General features: G+C 52.3%; 1 protein-coding gene across 1 annotated transcript in view; it reads left to right on the top strand.

Moving 5' to 3' along the window:
* ADAMTS15 (ADAM metallopeptidase with thrombospondin type 1 motif 15) overlaps positions 1–12992 on the top strand; it is a 33535-nt gene that overhangs the window by 11647 nt on the left and 8896 nt on the right. The window contains exons 2-5 of the mRNA XM_074976671.1: positions 3376–3508; positions 5797–5964; positions 7763–8046; positions 9102–9279. Of these exons, the coding sequence (XP_074832772.1) occupies positions 3376–3508; positions 5797–5964; positions 7763–8046; positions 9102–9279 (763 nt within the window). The remainder of the gene's footprint in view (positions 1–3375; positions 3509–5796; positions 5965–7762; positions 8047–9101; positions 9280–12992) is intronic.

Genomic DNA, 12992 nt, shown 5'->3' with positions numbered 1-12992 from the left:
CACCCTGGTTAGATCTCCTGAATGCCTCTCTCGTGTGAGCTCTGGAGAAAGAAGAGCGTGGGGCTAAAGGAAGAAGGACACTTTGTACTTACCCAGCAATACCACTGTCTGTTTGTACAGTGACTTTTATCTGATTGGGTGGCTTGTATTACAGTAGCAACTCTTGGCCACAACAGAGATCTAGGCCTTGTTGTGCTGGGCCCTGTTGTAGACATAGAGTGACTCACAGTCCTTGAGCCTCTCTTCAGAGAGTTACCATCGACATCAAACAGACAAAGGTGAGGAGAAAGGAAGTGTGGTTTTGCCTATTTTATAGGTGAGAAACTGTGCCAGCAAGATACCAAGCAACTTGCCCAAGGTTATGCAGAGAGCCTGTGGCAGAGACTGGAACTGATCCTGATCTCACAGAAGAAACAATGATTCAAGCCCCATGCAGCCCTGCTTGAGGCTTCGGCCTTCAGTGGCTGTCCTTATTGTCTTCCTCAGGGGTGTCTGTGTGGTCACATGGGAGTGAGGGGGACAAGTATCTGACCTACTCCTCCCAGTCTGGGAAAGGATCACAAGGAGAGCACTTAGTTGCCTCCAGTGTTTCCAGCTGGGAGAGAAATCTTCCCTCTGTGGGAACATCACCCAGGGGCTGTTTGGGAGGCTCCGGACTTTGCCAGCCGTGAAGAACCTTTGGGCAGCACCTCATTAGAGCAGAAGCAGGTTCCTCCGTGAAAGGCTGGTCTGGCTTTGAGAGAGAAACCCCTGGTTCTTCTCTTCCCAGCCAAGGACGTTCTATCCATCATGTCCTGAAAGGTTGCTTCAGTTCTTTCTGCCTCAGGTGCTAGGCAGCCTCCCAGGGGTGTGACAGCATCAGGAATCAAACCCCACTCTCCTGAGCCCCATGTGAGCCCCTTAACTACTGGACCACCCTGCCTAATGGTTACAGTCTCACAATTGCATCCTTCGTTTCCAGCATGGCTCCCCAGCCACTTCTGTGCTTTCTGCCTCTGCCCCTTTCATGGTTGTTTCCTCTGAAAGTTTGTCCTTTGGTGGGACTCAAAGAGACAGCACCAGCTGGTAGTGAGATCCTGGATGTAGGTCCCAAGACACCCGGCTTCCATTTCTGATCCTGCCACTGGTTTACTGTTCCTGTCCGACTCTGTGCCTCAGTCTCCCCATCTCTAAAATGGGGATGGTGATATTTACCCTTTTAGAGTCTCAGAGGGGTGGCCATGTTAGTCCGTAGCATCACAAATAACAAGCAGTCCTGTACTACCTCAGAGACTAAGAAATTTATTAGGTCACGAAAGCTCCTGACCCATGTAAGCTCATGACCTAACACATTTGTTAGTCTATAAGGTGGTACAGGACTGGTTGTTACCTCATAGAACTGTGCTTTGAGATCTTCAGATGTGCTGTGCAAAGTCTGACTATCATGATCAGGGTTCAATCCGCTGGATAAAGAGGCAGCTGTTCCCTGCAAGCTTCACAGAGTGCCATCTCCTCCCCTGGAGGATGAATCGGGCTGTTCCCTGGCTTGTGTGTGTTAGCTCCATTGGGGGGCACAGACAAACTGCAATGAGCTGTGACGGCTGAGAGTGGCAAATAGCTTGTTTAGGGGAGGGGAGTTTAAGGCATGTGTGAGGAAGGCAGGTTGGTCTGGCGGTTAAAGCGCTAGCCAAGGAGACAACAGGCCTAACTTTAATTCCTGGCTTTGGGACCAGCTTCCTGGGTCAAAGCACGATTTGCTTACAACTCTGCATCTCTCAGTTCTTCAGGACCCCATCTGAGGCCCTCTGAAATGGGCCTGATATTCAGAGGCCAGGCTCTCAGCACTCCTCAGATCTTGTTTAAGGTGTCCTGGGTGCTCAGAGTCAGCAATCATTTTTGAAAATCTTGGTGCGTGTGTCAGTTTCCCCAGCTGGCCCAGTCTCCCCCAGTCTTTGTCTGCCTGGAGTATTTAGACTTTAAGTGATTTGAGTTAGGAGCTAAATCTGCCTCTGTGTTTGTAAAAATGCCTGCAAAATGGGGTCCTGATCTCAGCTGGGGCCTCTAGAAGCTACGGTAATACACATAATCAATAACCAGAATGAAAACATGTGTATGTGCTGGGCCTATAATTATAAGCATGTGCGCAGAACATTTTGATGATGTTTTGCCTGTTCGGCTGCACTACATTGAAAAAATAAATCCCACTTTGCAGAAGCCAATCCTGAGAGCGAGCAGAAAATCTGCAACAGAGGGCATCTGGCTGGGACCAGTCTTCTTTTGTTTCACTCAGCCAGACTAGTGCTGGACAATCCTGGGTAGTTCCATGATTTTTGGTTCAGATCATCTCTCTGCTGCCTGGCTCCTCTGAACCCCGCAGGCCTGTGGGATTTGCAGAAATATGTTGGGGAACTTGTCTCCTGTGCCGAGGAAATACTCTTTGTTCTTCAGTGCTCCTGGACCCATCCCAAACTCAGACAGGCTGGAGCCTCTAGGAAGCTGGCAGGGCAGAGGGGAAGGTATTTTTTTTTTCTTAAAGCCCTTAAAAGGTCAGTTTCAGTTTGAAGGGCAGCCAGTTCTTGTTACCTCACGCTGCCGGCCGGCTTGCGGCGCAGAGCTGGCGTGGGGCACGATCCATGGCCTGTCAATGGGAGTCTTTCCGATAGACTTTGGACCAGACCCATCAACGTCTCCTAGCCAAACAGGGGTGAGACACTGACCAGTTTCCTTCCCATTGACTTCAGGAGGGCTTAGGACAGGGCCTGTTGTCCTTCTGAAACAAAAAGAAGACAGGCAGCCTCCCACGTTCCCCGCAAGCTGAGCACTTGGATTCAGGGGCTGCCCAGCTGATTAGCAGAGTGCTCACCACCAGCAGCGTGTGTTTCTGTTGGTGGTGCACATTCACACATGCCTGGGTGCACACAACAAAATGCATTCCGCCCACGGACAGGAAAAGTTAGAGGGAGCCATGGGAGCTATCCTGATGATTAGGTTGGGCCCCTCCCTGGCTACAGGGGCCTTAGAAGTCAGGACTCCACGTCACGGAAGACACAGGGAGATGTTATATTTAAGGCATCCCTGGTGCCAGCGTTCCTTCCAACCGTGTCATTTCATTGCACAGGACAGCCCAAGGCTGTGTGTATTTTAGGTCAGGCTTTTGCCAGTGAGCCACAAAGGTTTCCTGGCTCCCATTCAGTGTAAACAGGGCTGCCTGGTCCTTGTCCTGATGTCTCCTATTGGACTTGTTTTCTGGGGGTAAGTTAGTGCAACAAGAAAAGCCCCACACTGGCGTCTGGAGCAGGGGCCGGGGGGCCCTACGTCTCACAGGCTGCAGCATTGGTGCTAGTCTGGGCCCACCACTAACTGGGCCAGTTTGCCCTCTTCTTGCATTCCCTGCAGGACTTGTGTGGTGCCACCACCTGCGACACCCTGGGGATGGCCGACGTGGGCACCATGTGCGACCCCAAGCGCAGCTGCTCCGTCATCGAGGATGACGGGCTGCCCTCTGCCTTCACCACGGCTCACGAGCTGGGTAAGGAACGGCGATTCGAGGGGCAGTGCATGCCTGTCTCCTACCAGGGCTGCTCCCTCATTTGTTCACAGTGGGGCTTTGGGGTGAAGAGATTCTGCCCCCCCGCCCAAGGTTGCCATGAGGCATGGAGGTTTTTAAGTCCTGGCTTGACGAATCCTTGGCTGGGATGATTTAGTTGGGGTTGGCTGGTCCTGTTTTCACCAGGGGGTTGGATTCTATCAACTTCTGAGGTGGCTTCCAACCCTATGACTCTATGTGACATGGCCAAGGCCCCTCAGGAACGCTGTGGCAGAGCCAACACAAAACCCAGGAGTCCTTGTTCCTAAGCCCCTCTGATGGCAGCACTTCTGCATTTTCTTGCAGTTGGCTGACTCTCTGCTCCTCCGCTCTACAATGCTGGCGTCACTGGGGTACTGTGCTAGTATCTGATCTCCTGGGCAAGCCAATCATTCCCTGTACTCTCATGCCTCCGCCTCGCCTACTGGCTCTCACACAGCTGCCAGACCACTTCTGGCTTTAACAGCAAGCACCTCCATCCATCATTCTGTGGCTTAAGAAGCTGCCACTTTACCCAAACCCACAGCGGAGACGTGGAACTTGGAGCTGTGGTTGCCACCTGGGATTAAAAAACCCATATCCCAAACCTGCTAATGTTTATGGCTTCATATTTAGGAGAGGAGGGAGGGGTAACAAAGCCTGAGAGGTTTAAAATAACCCTGAATTCCAGCCGCAGGAAGTTGAGACAATAGCCAAGTGTCCGGAACAGCTTTCTGGGGAAACTCCACCTTGGGGCGAGAAAGTGAGAGGCACCGGCTTTCTTCCCCACGCTTCTAGGAGGGGACAGTTGGAAAACAGCTGTTGGGAAAGCAAGCCAGTGGGCCAGTGCTGGGGAGAGGGGGGCCAGCTCTGTTCTGTCATTGTTATTGCTACTCTAGCTCAGTTTCCAGGATTCGGGTGTGCTGAAGTAATACACCCAGGCTGGCAGGCATAGGGCATACACCTAAATCCTGAGACACTTGCAGTCGCTAGCGGGTTGAGCAATAAATTCTCTCTCTCTCTCTGTCTCTCCAGTTTTCTTTCTTTCCTTCCTCTCAGAAGAGCCCAGAATCCATACGCAAAGCAGATGGTGTGAGTTTTGGCCAGCCAAGTGCTGGCTCAGTACCCACTGGCACGCTTACTTACATGTGTTAGAACTTGTCTGTCTTAAGGGCGATCTGATTTAGACATGAAAGATGGAGCTTGCAGAACCTGGTGGGGGCAGAGGGGACAGGCTGGGGGATGGAACACCCAGAGCATTCACCACTGGGCTGCAGGCATTTCAGAGCCATTAGTCTCATAAGCAGGAAGGATTTCTTCTGCCTTGGTTAGAATGGCCAAGGACTGGCACGATGTGACTCACTAGCATCTGGGAAGAACACACAGGGTGGAGGGGAGTGATGGCAGCTGCAAGGCCGGAGGCATTTGTTGTTACAACAGGGTCCGTACAGGTGCAATGGTTCACCAAAGCAAAGTACAGCTCCGTGGCATTATCTACTGCAGGGCCTGTGCCAGTGGTCGCTTGTGTTGTCTGCTAGGGTCCTAGGGGACAAGCCAGATGCACGTTGGAGCTTCCTGCTCTGACACCCTCCCCAGGACCAGTGGAGGTCCCCTGCCACAAGCCCCCCAGCCTGCCATCAGATCCACTTTGAGCTCTGTCCAGCCACCCTGCCGCCAGCCCTGGTTGGGCTGCCTGCCACTGGCCCCAGCTCATCTGGGAGCTGGGCTGTCGTGGCCCTGGCTCCCCTTCCAGGCAGCCCTAGCACAGCTCTGGCTCCTTTGCTGTGGGTGTCATAGCCCCAATTCCCAGCACTGCCAGGTTCTGAGCTTCCCGCCTTTCTCCTTCCTGAATCCCAGGCTCCAGGGCTCTCTGGCCTGGGAATATCCATGGTCCTGCCAGACTACAGATGTTGCCAGACCAGCGATTCCCCATTTAGGGAGGAGCAACTTGTATCTATACATCCAGACTAAACTCACTATCCCTGTACAGGAGCCTGGGATAGATCAGAGCCTCCTGGTCCAGAAATCGAAGTTGCCTTGTGACAAAAGGATGACCTTGTGCTACAGGCACAGGCCTCCCAGCTTCTTCCCCTGGCTCTGCCATAGGCTTCCTAGACAAGTCACGTGACTTCTGGGTGCCACAGGCTCCTCAGCTGTAAAATGGGGAGAATGAGCTTGTCTTGCCGATCTCCGTGGGTGAAAAGTGTAGCACGAGAGCCGGTGGTGACCGAAGTCGCTTCTCGCTCTACCAGGACACGTGTTCAACATGCCCCATGACAACGTGAAGGTCTGTGAGGAAGTCTTCGGCAGGCTGAAGACCAACCACATGATGTCCCCCACCCTCATACAGATTGACCGCACCAACCCCTGGTCGGCCTGCAGTGCCACCATCATCACCGACTTCCTGGACAGCGGGCACGGTGAGCTGGGAAAGGGGACGTGGCTGCTGGTGCTGAGCGTGGCTCATTGCTCTTGGTTTCTAAGGGGCTATAAAGGCATGTGGACCTGATACAACAGGATCCCTGCCTGGAGTGGGACTGCAGCTGGCAAGGGGTGGGACACAACGTGTGGTGACGCTGTGGGGAGGAGAAGAGGGTACGATCATGGGGGACTGAGCCCCAGGTGAGGGAACAGCTCGTAGGCAGGCCAAGGCCTGAGAGTGGGGAGATGGCAAGAGGCCCTGGGCTTGTTTTGCCCCAAATTTCCTACTGTCCCACAATCAGTGGCCACAACAGGAGGTCTAGTGTATAGCCAGCGTGCCAGGCTGTGAATTCCCATCGCCAGCTCAGAGCTGCTCTGCACGTCGCAGCGCTGCTGGCAAAGGCCCTCCTGCAGATGCCAGGCCAGGCGGTTAACATGGGGCAGCAGTGGGTGCTGTTGGAGCCCATTGTGGGGGCTGCAGGGGCACACTGCCCCAAGGAAGCCGCCATTTCCCCAAAGAGCAGATTTTCCAATGGTGAGGAGACCCATGTCATGTGCCAGGGGACGGGAAAGAGGCCGTGAGAGTGACTGCCAGGTGTGCTCTGGGGGCGGGAAGGGCTGTGGCTGGAGGTTATGGTGGACCCCAGACTCGCTCTGCAGTCAAGCATCACCCTGATGTGAGTTTGGAGGGGACGGCAGTGAAGCCAGGCATTGGGGCGGGCAGTTGCTACCTACTCCTGCAACAGGACCCACGTGGTATCCATGGTGAGATCCGCTCCATGCCAGTGCTCTGGGTCCATGCAGCCCAGGCTTCTACCTTGCCTTCTCCCAGCTGCAGGTGGCTGGCCCCATTTGTTTCACAGTGGGTCCCACAGCTCAGGAGCTGCAGTGTGAAAAATCAGAGCCCCTCCATTTGCTGGGGTGTGGGGGTGGGGAGGGAGGAAGCCTCTGCACACCACTCTCCAGACATCTGCAGCCTGGAAGCCGCCACAAAGCTGAGCTGGGACTTCCCTCAGCTCCGCAGGCTCCAGCGCCGCTCTCCCTTTCTAAACAGTTTACTGTTGAGAAGCCATAAATCATAGAAACTGCGTTCAGGCCGGGGCCCAGCAGCAGCAGAGGGCAGGTCAGCTTGGGCCCTGGCTGCCTTGGACTCATTGCTTTCTTACTTTCAGCCTGACTAAACCAAAGCCAGGTGAGAGCAGAGGGTCCATCAGCCTCTGCTCACCTACATCCCCTTTCTGTGCATGTGCCATCACTACTGTGCTCATTGCTGTGGGGGCCACAGGACATAAGAGCTATGTGCAACTTGCCAGCACGGTTATGTCTTGACCCAAGGGGGTTGGGTGGGATTTTTCAAGGGCATTCAGCTTTAATGGGAGAGATGCACCTAACTCCCCTAGATGGCAGACATTCAGTAGTTCCATCTGAGTGTGAGGGGAGGCTGGCCACTGGCTATGTGATGGAGCTGCGAGCCAGTGCCAGTTGCATTGGTAGCTTTTGTTTGGACATCTGTCCCCAGAGGGGCTGGATGGAAACCACAGAAATTATAAATGCAGTTGATTAGAAAATTCAAACAGGCCTTGTTAAGAGCGAAGACAATCCAGCTGTCGCTTTACTCACTGGCCTCCTGCTGCAGTGAGTTCCACAAGTTATAAGGTGCCAGGCAGCTGGTCTGCACACACCAGCCACGGCATCTGCTTTGCATACTCTCCAGGGACTGGGTGCAGCAGTGCTGAGTATTGAGTCAGGCCAGTCGAATAGCATCACCCGTTTCATATTTCTTTCACTGCCCTGCAGGGGACTGCCTGTTGGATCAGCCCGTCAAACCCATCTCGCTGCCAGAGGACCTCCCTGGGACCAGCTACAACCTCAACCAGCAGTGCGAACTGGCCTTTGGCCTCGGCTCCAAGCCCTGCCCTTACATGCAGTACTGCACTAAGCTCTGGTGCACGGGGAAAGCCCGCGGCCAGATTGTTTGCCAGACGCGCCACTTCCCCTGGGCCGACGGCACCGGCTGCGGGGAGGGGAGGTTCTGTCTCAAGGGTGCGTGTGTCGAGAAGCACAACATCAGTAAGTACAGGGTGAGTACCTGACCGCTCCCTGCGGGGGGATGCAAGTGGGGAGGGCGGGGATGGGTGCTATTCATCATCGTCCTGTAAGCCAGTGACGGCGACTTTCTCCGGGGCCTAGGGCCTGAATTCAGTTATATGCAGGGCTCATCCAGGCTGGATAACCCCAGCATACCCTTCATGGAGCAGAGTATCACGGAGCCAGCACTTGGCGGGTGCACAGTGGGGCTCATCTCCCCTCTGGCCATCCAGGACACTGGCTGCAACGGTGTCTGTTGCTTTAACACCTAGCCATTAATAAGCAAACTCCCCGACCTGTGGCAAACCGAGCACTCAGCTGCCGGTCACTTCCAAGCACGGCCAGGAGTCTGCACCAGGGTTCCCGCTGATGTTTTCCATCCACAGGTGGAATAAATTTTGTTGTGTGCATTGAAGCATGTGCAGAGGTGCACCACCAAGAGAAACACCTGCTCCTGGGCAGGGTTCCCTCTAATTTTTTCCATCTAGAGTGGAATAAATTTTGTTATGTGCACCAAGACATGTGGAGATGTGCACTATGCTGTGGATGTGGGTGTGGTGGGTGCTCTGCTATTCAGCTGGGCAGTACCTGAGTCTCTCCTGGGCAGCAGCCCAAGCACTCAGCTTACTGGGAACCCTGCTCAGCATATGAGACTGGAAACCCCCCAATTCCCATCTGAGTCCCCAGCGGGTGTCTCAGCAGCAAGTGCCCTGGGTGGGGCTGGGAGGGAATGGAGGAGGGGAAGGAAAGAATGATTATCCTTTGCAAAGGACTAGAGGCTCTGGTTGCTGGGGCTGAGGCAAGACTGTGCCCCAAATGTTGCTCTAAAGAAGCTCTGTTCTCATCCTGGTGCCTGGCAGGTGTTGTCTCAGGGTGCCAGTTGTCCATGGCCTGGTGGCCACGGCAGGCAGAGTTCCTTGCGCTCGATGCTGGGTGACGCCACCCAAGACTGATTCCCTGCACCCAACTATCACAGGCCTGGCTGCTTGTGGGAAGAAGTGGTTGCAGGGCAAAGCTGTTTGCCTCTAAAGACCCTCTCTCCCGGCAGGTGGATGGCAGCTGGGGGAAATGGGCACCGTACGGCCAGTGTTCACGGACCTGCAGTGGGGGAGTCCAGCTGGCCAAGCGGGAGTGCAACAGCCCAGCGCCTGCCAATGGAGGGAAATACTGCGAAGGTGTCCGGGTCAAGTACCGCTCCTGTAACCTGGACCCTTGTTCTGAGTCAGGTGAGGCTTCCCCTTGTTCTGAGGCAGGGAGGGCAAAGACCTGCAGCGGCGCTAGTTTCTGATTGGGGGTTAAAACTAGTTTGTTCTAAGAAAGGACCAATGGACACGGGGCTTTTCCGAGATGCACATCACCCATCCCAAGCAGCGGCCTGCTGCCCTGCTCAGCCCCTTTGCTGTTGATTCTCTGTTTGGCCAATGGTGCCATGATCTTACTGAAATTAGCGGCAGATGGGGGTTTTGGAAATGTGAGCCACAAATCCTATGGCGCTTTGGGTCAGGGGACGCCAGAAGTTTGTCAGCCTTTTTGCTGCGTGTGCAGATCTTTCTTGTCTGCAGCTCAAGTTGGACATCTGAGTAGATGCCAGAGTTCTGGTGCTCAAGGGTTAGCTCACCATCTTAATACTTATGGGGAGACACATTCCTGGACAAGTAATGAACCCTCTCTGGCCTCAGTCCCCCATTTGTAAAATGGGCACACTAGCACTGCCTACCTTGCAAGATTTGTGAATAAAACCACTCAAGATTGTGAGGTGCCCAGGCATTGAGGGAATGCTAAATAGAGAGATGTTCAGCAGGTTGAGTGTGTGGTCAGTCCTGTTGAGCAGTGGCCCAGCTTCCTGAGGCTGCGAAAATGAGCAGGAGAATGGATGGAAGCTGGCAGTTGTAAGGGACTTTCATGCCAGAAGCAAAGAAAACATCCCTGAATATCAAACTGAAGTAGGTTTTGGTTTAAGGGGAGGCTGGGGCTTGTAGGAAAGCCCAGTTTGTCTCATCCCTGTTGGAAAGGGTACTCCCATTCCTTCTCTGCTCTGTTCCTATTCAGTCCAGTTGAGCAGGCAATACCATAAAACTCTGTTCCTCTGGTATGTCTGCCCTGGCCAACAGTCAAATGCCCACCAAAACTGGTTAATGGGGGCAGAAAGGAAAAGTTAAGCACACCTGAAAAGAAGTGGCTGAGGTTTTACGTTTGCCCATGTTGATTAGGAGGTGATATATGCATCTTCACCGCTACAGCGGGACACATCAGACCTAACTCCACCTGGAGCATCAAACAAACAAAACGTCATGAGAGAATGAAGCTCAGACAGATGACTGCAACTGTTGTGTTATCTTTGCTTGGCAGAGCCAAAGTTAGAGCGTGCGAAAAATATACAGAAACTGTTGTTTTATTGGGGGGAAAGTGCAAAATAACTTCTCAAAATCCAATTTTTGGAACATTTTGTGCACTTTAAGTTGGCACAAATACAAGCAAGTTTTCTTTGCCAAAAAATTCAACATTTCCCATGTGCTGTCACCACAGCAACCACTGCCAAGCCTACAAGTTTAGGGACAATTTCATGACAGACAGTGGGGCCTGGAGCTCTCTGACCATCCAGCTGAGCACAACCACGTACAGCAGTGCGAAGTAGGGATGAGCCATCAGCACTACTCCATTGAAGCTAATGGAGCATGGCCAGTTTACCCTTGCTGAGAACCTGACCTGGCGGTGGTAGTGGAGTGGAATACTTGTGCACGGTGCAGGTGGAAGTGACTACATAGCTGGCAGGGCAGGGCGTGTGGTGCTAGTGTGTGCGTAAGAGAGATTATACATGCATTATGGATGAAGGTCACTCTGTATGGCCCACCATGCTGTGCTCTTCTGGGACAAGGCAGATCACTAAGCTCAGGACAAAGCAGGTGAGATCTGGGCTCAGAGCACTGGCAGCTGCAGGGATCTGGCTATGAATCCACCTTGCACGGGAGGACAGGTGAATCCAGAGTTTGAGAACCATTAGAAAATGCTGTACAACTTTCCTCTTTGCGACAGCCAGGTCCCATAAGTGACACTGACAACAAACTATCACTTTCCATTTCCAAACATAAGAATGGCCACACTGGGTCAGACCAAAGGTCCATCTAACTCAGGAGCCCGTCTGCTGACAGTGGCCAATGCCAGATGACCTAGAGGTAGTGAGCAGAACCAGGTAGTCATCAAGTAATCCACCCCCTATCACTCACTCCCAACTTTTGGCAAACAGAAGCTAGGGACACCATTCCTGCCCATCCTGGCTAACACCCATTGATGGACTTATCCTCCAAGAATTTATCCATCTCTTTTTTGAATCCTGTTAAAGTTCTGGTCTTCACAACATCCTCTGGCAAGGAGTTCCACAGGTTGACTGTGTGTTGTGTGAAGAAATATTTCCTTCTGTTTGTTTTAAACCTGCTACTTATTAATTTCAGTTGGTGCCCCCTAGTTCTTGTGCTGTGGGAACAAGTCAATAACTCCTTCTTCTTTACTTTTTCCAACCAGCCATGATTTTATAGACCTCTATCATATCCTCTCTCAGTCTCCTCTTTTCTAAGCTGAAAAGTCCCCATTTTTTTCATTTCTCCTGTTCTAACCCCCTAATCATTTGCGCCCCTTTTCTCATCTTCTTCCAATGCCCAGATATCTTTTTTGATAAACCCCTATTGAACCCTCCACAAACACCATCCTCCAGGCAGTTTTGACTTGCAAATGGTGCCAACAGTTCCATGCAAACCCCTTTGAACATGACTACTGTTCCTGATGATATGTGCAAGCTGCCCGGATGCTGTGGTGATGGGCAGTGGTCTGAAAGCCTTAAGGGCATGTCTGTACTGCCGAGTAATTCTGGAATAGCTTATTCCGGAGTTATTATTCCAAAATAAGCTATTCTGGACAAATGCGTCTACATGACCGGGAAGCCCCCAAAGAAACAAAACTTATTCTGAAATAGTGTGTCTATACACAATAGACCCTATTTTGGATTCGAGCCCCTGTAAACAGTGCTTCCAGGGGCTCCAATCTGAAATACTAGGTCTACACAACAGTGTTATTTCAGAATAAGCTATTTCGGAATAGTTTATTTCAAAATAGCCCTTACTCCCTGTCCATATAGCCCATATTGCAAAGTATCTGTTTCAGAAGAGATGCTATTCCTACCAGAATGAGGCTTACAGAATTTGAAATAAGCCGTCTGCTATTTCGAAATAACGGTTTTGCTGTGCAGACGCTCGCAGTTTTTTTTGGCATAGTGGCCGTTATTCCAAAATGGCTTTGATGTGCAGATACACCCTTAGAGAGCTCTCTAAAATCCCTAACACTCCTGCACAGCATGAGACCAATACCCTGAAGCCCCTCTGTGCTTGGCCTTCTCGCAGGACTCTCCAGAAGGGCATTGAGAGCTCTGGCTTTTCAAGAAGAGTAACTGAAAGGGCAGATTTGTGTCGCTCAGGTGTGGATCCCTTTGGAAAGGCCTGGTCAGTTAACAGTTCCTTCTCCTTCTCACTGGCAGGGCCCAGCTCCAATGCCAGCCACTTCAGCTTTCTCCCAGCATATGCCTCAGCTAATGCGCTGGTGGGCAGGCGGGGGGAGTTGCCTAATTCATCACAGCTGGGCTTAGCCATACTCATGGACCCCAGCCACAACTTCTGCGCTGAGGGGCTGCTGCTGTGTAGTTCCCTCTGCACAGGAGAGAATGTTAACTCCTTGCTCACCATCTCCTGGATACGGTCACTGTATCCCTCCTAATAACTGAACCGCCCGGTGTCCTATTGGAAGTTTTATTGCACTCTGCTCAGATGCCTTGCAAGGAGTGTCTAATATGGAGACAAAATAAACAAACACAGTCTGGAAAATCCATGGTATGCCCACAGCTTGAATAATGCATGCCATTCTGGCAGCCCCACCTCAAAAAAGATATATTCGA

Source organism: Carettochelys insculpta, chromosome 25 (assembly GCF_033958435.1).
Source record: "Carettochelys insculpta isolate YL-2023 chromosome 25, ASM3395843v1, whole genome shotgun sequence".
Lineage (NCBI taxonomy): Eukaryota > Metazoa > Chordata > Testudines > Carettochelyidae > Carettochelys > Carettochelys insculpta.
This window is presented reverse-complemented; position numbering and strand designations above follow the sequence as displayed.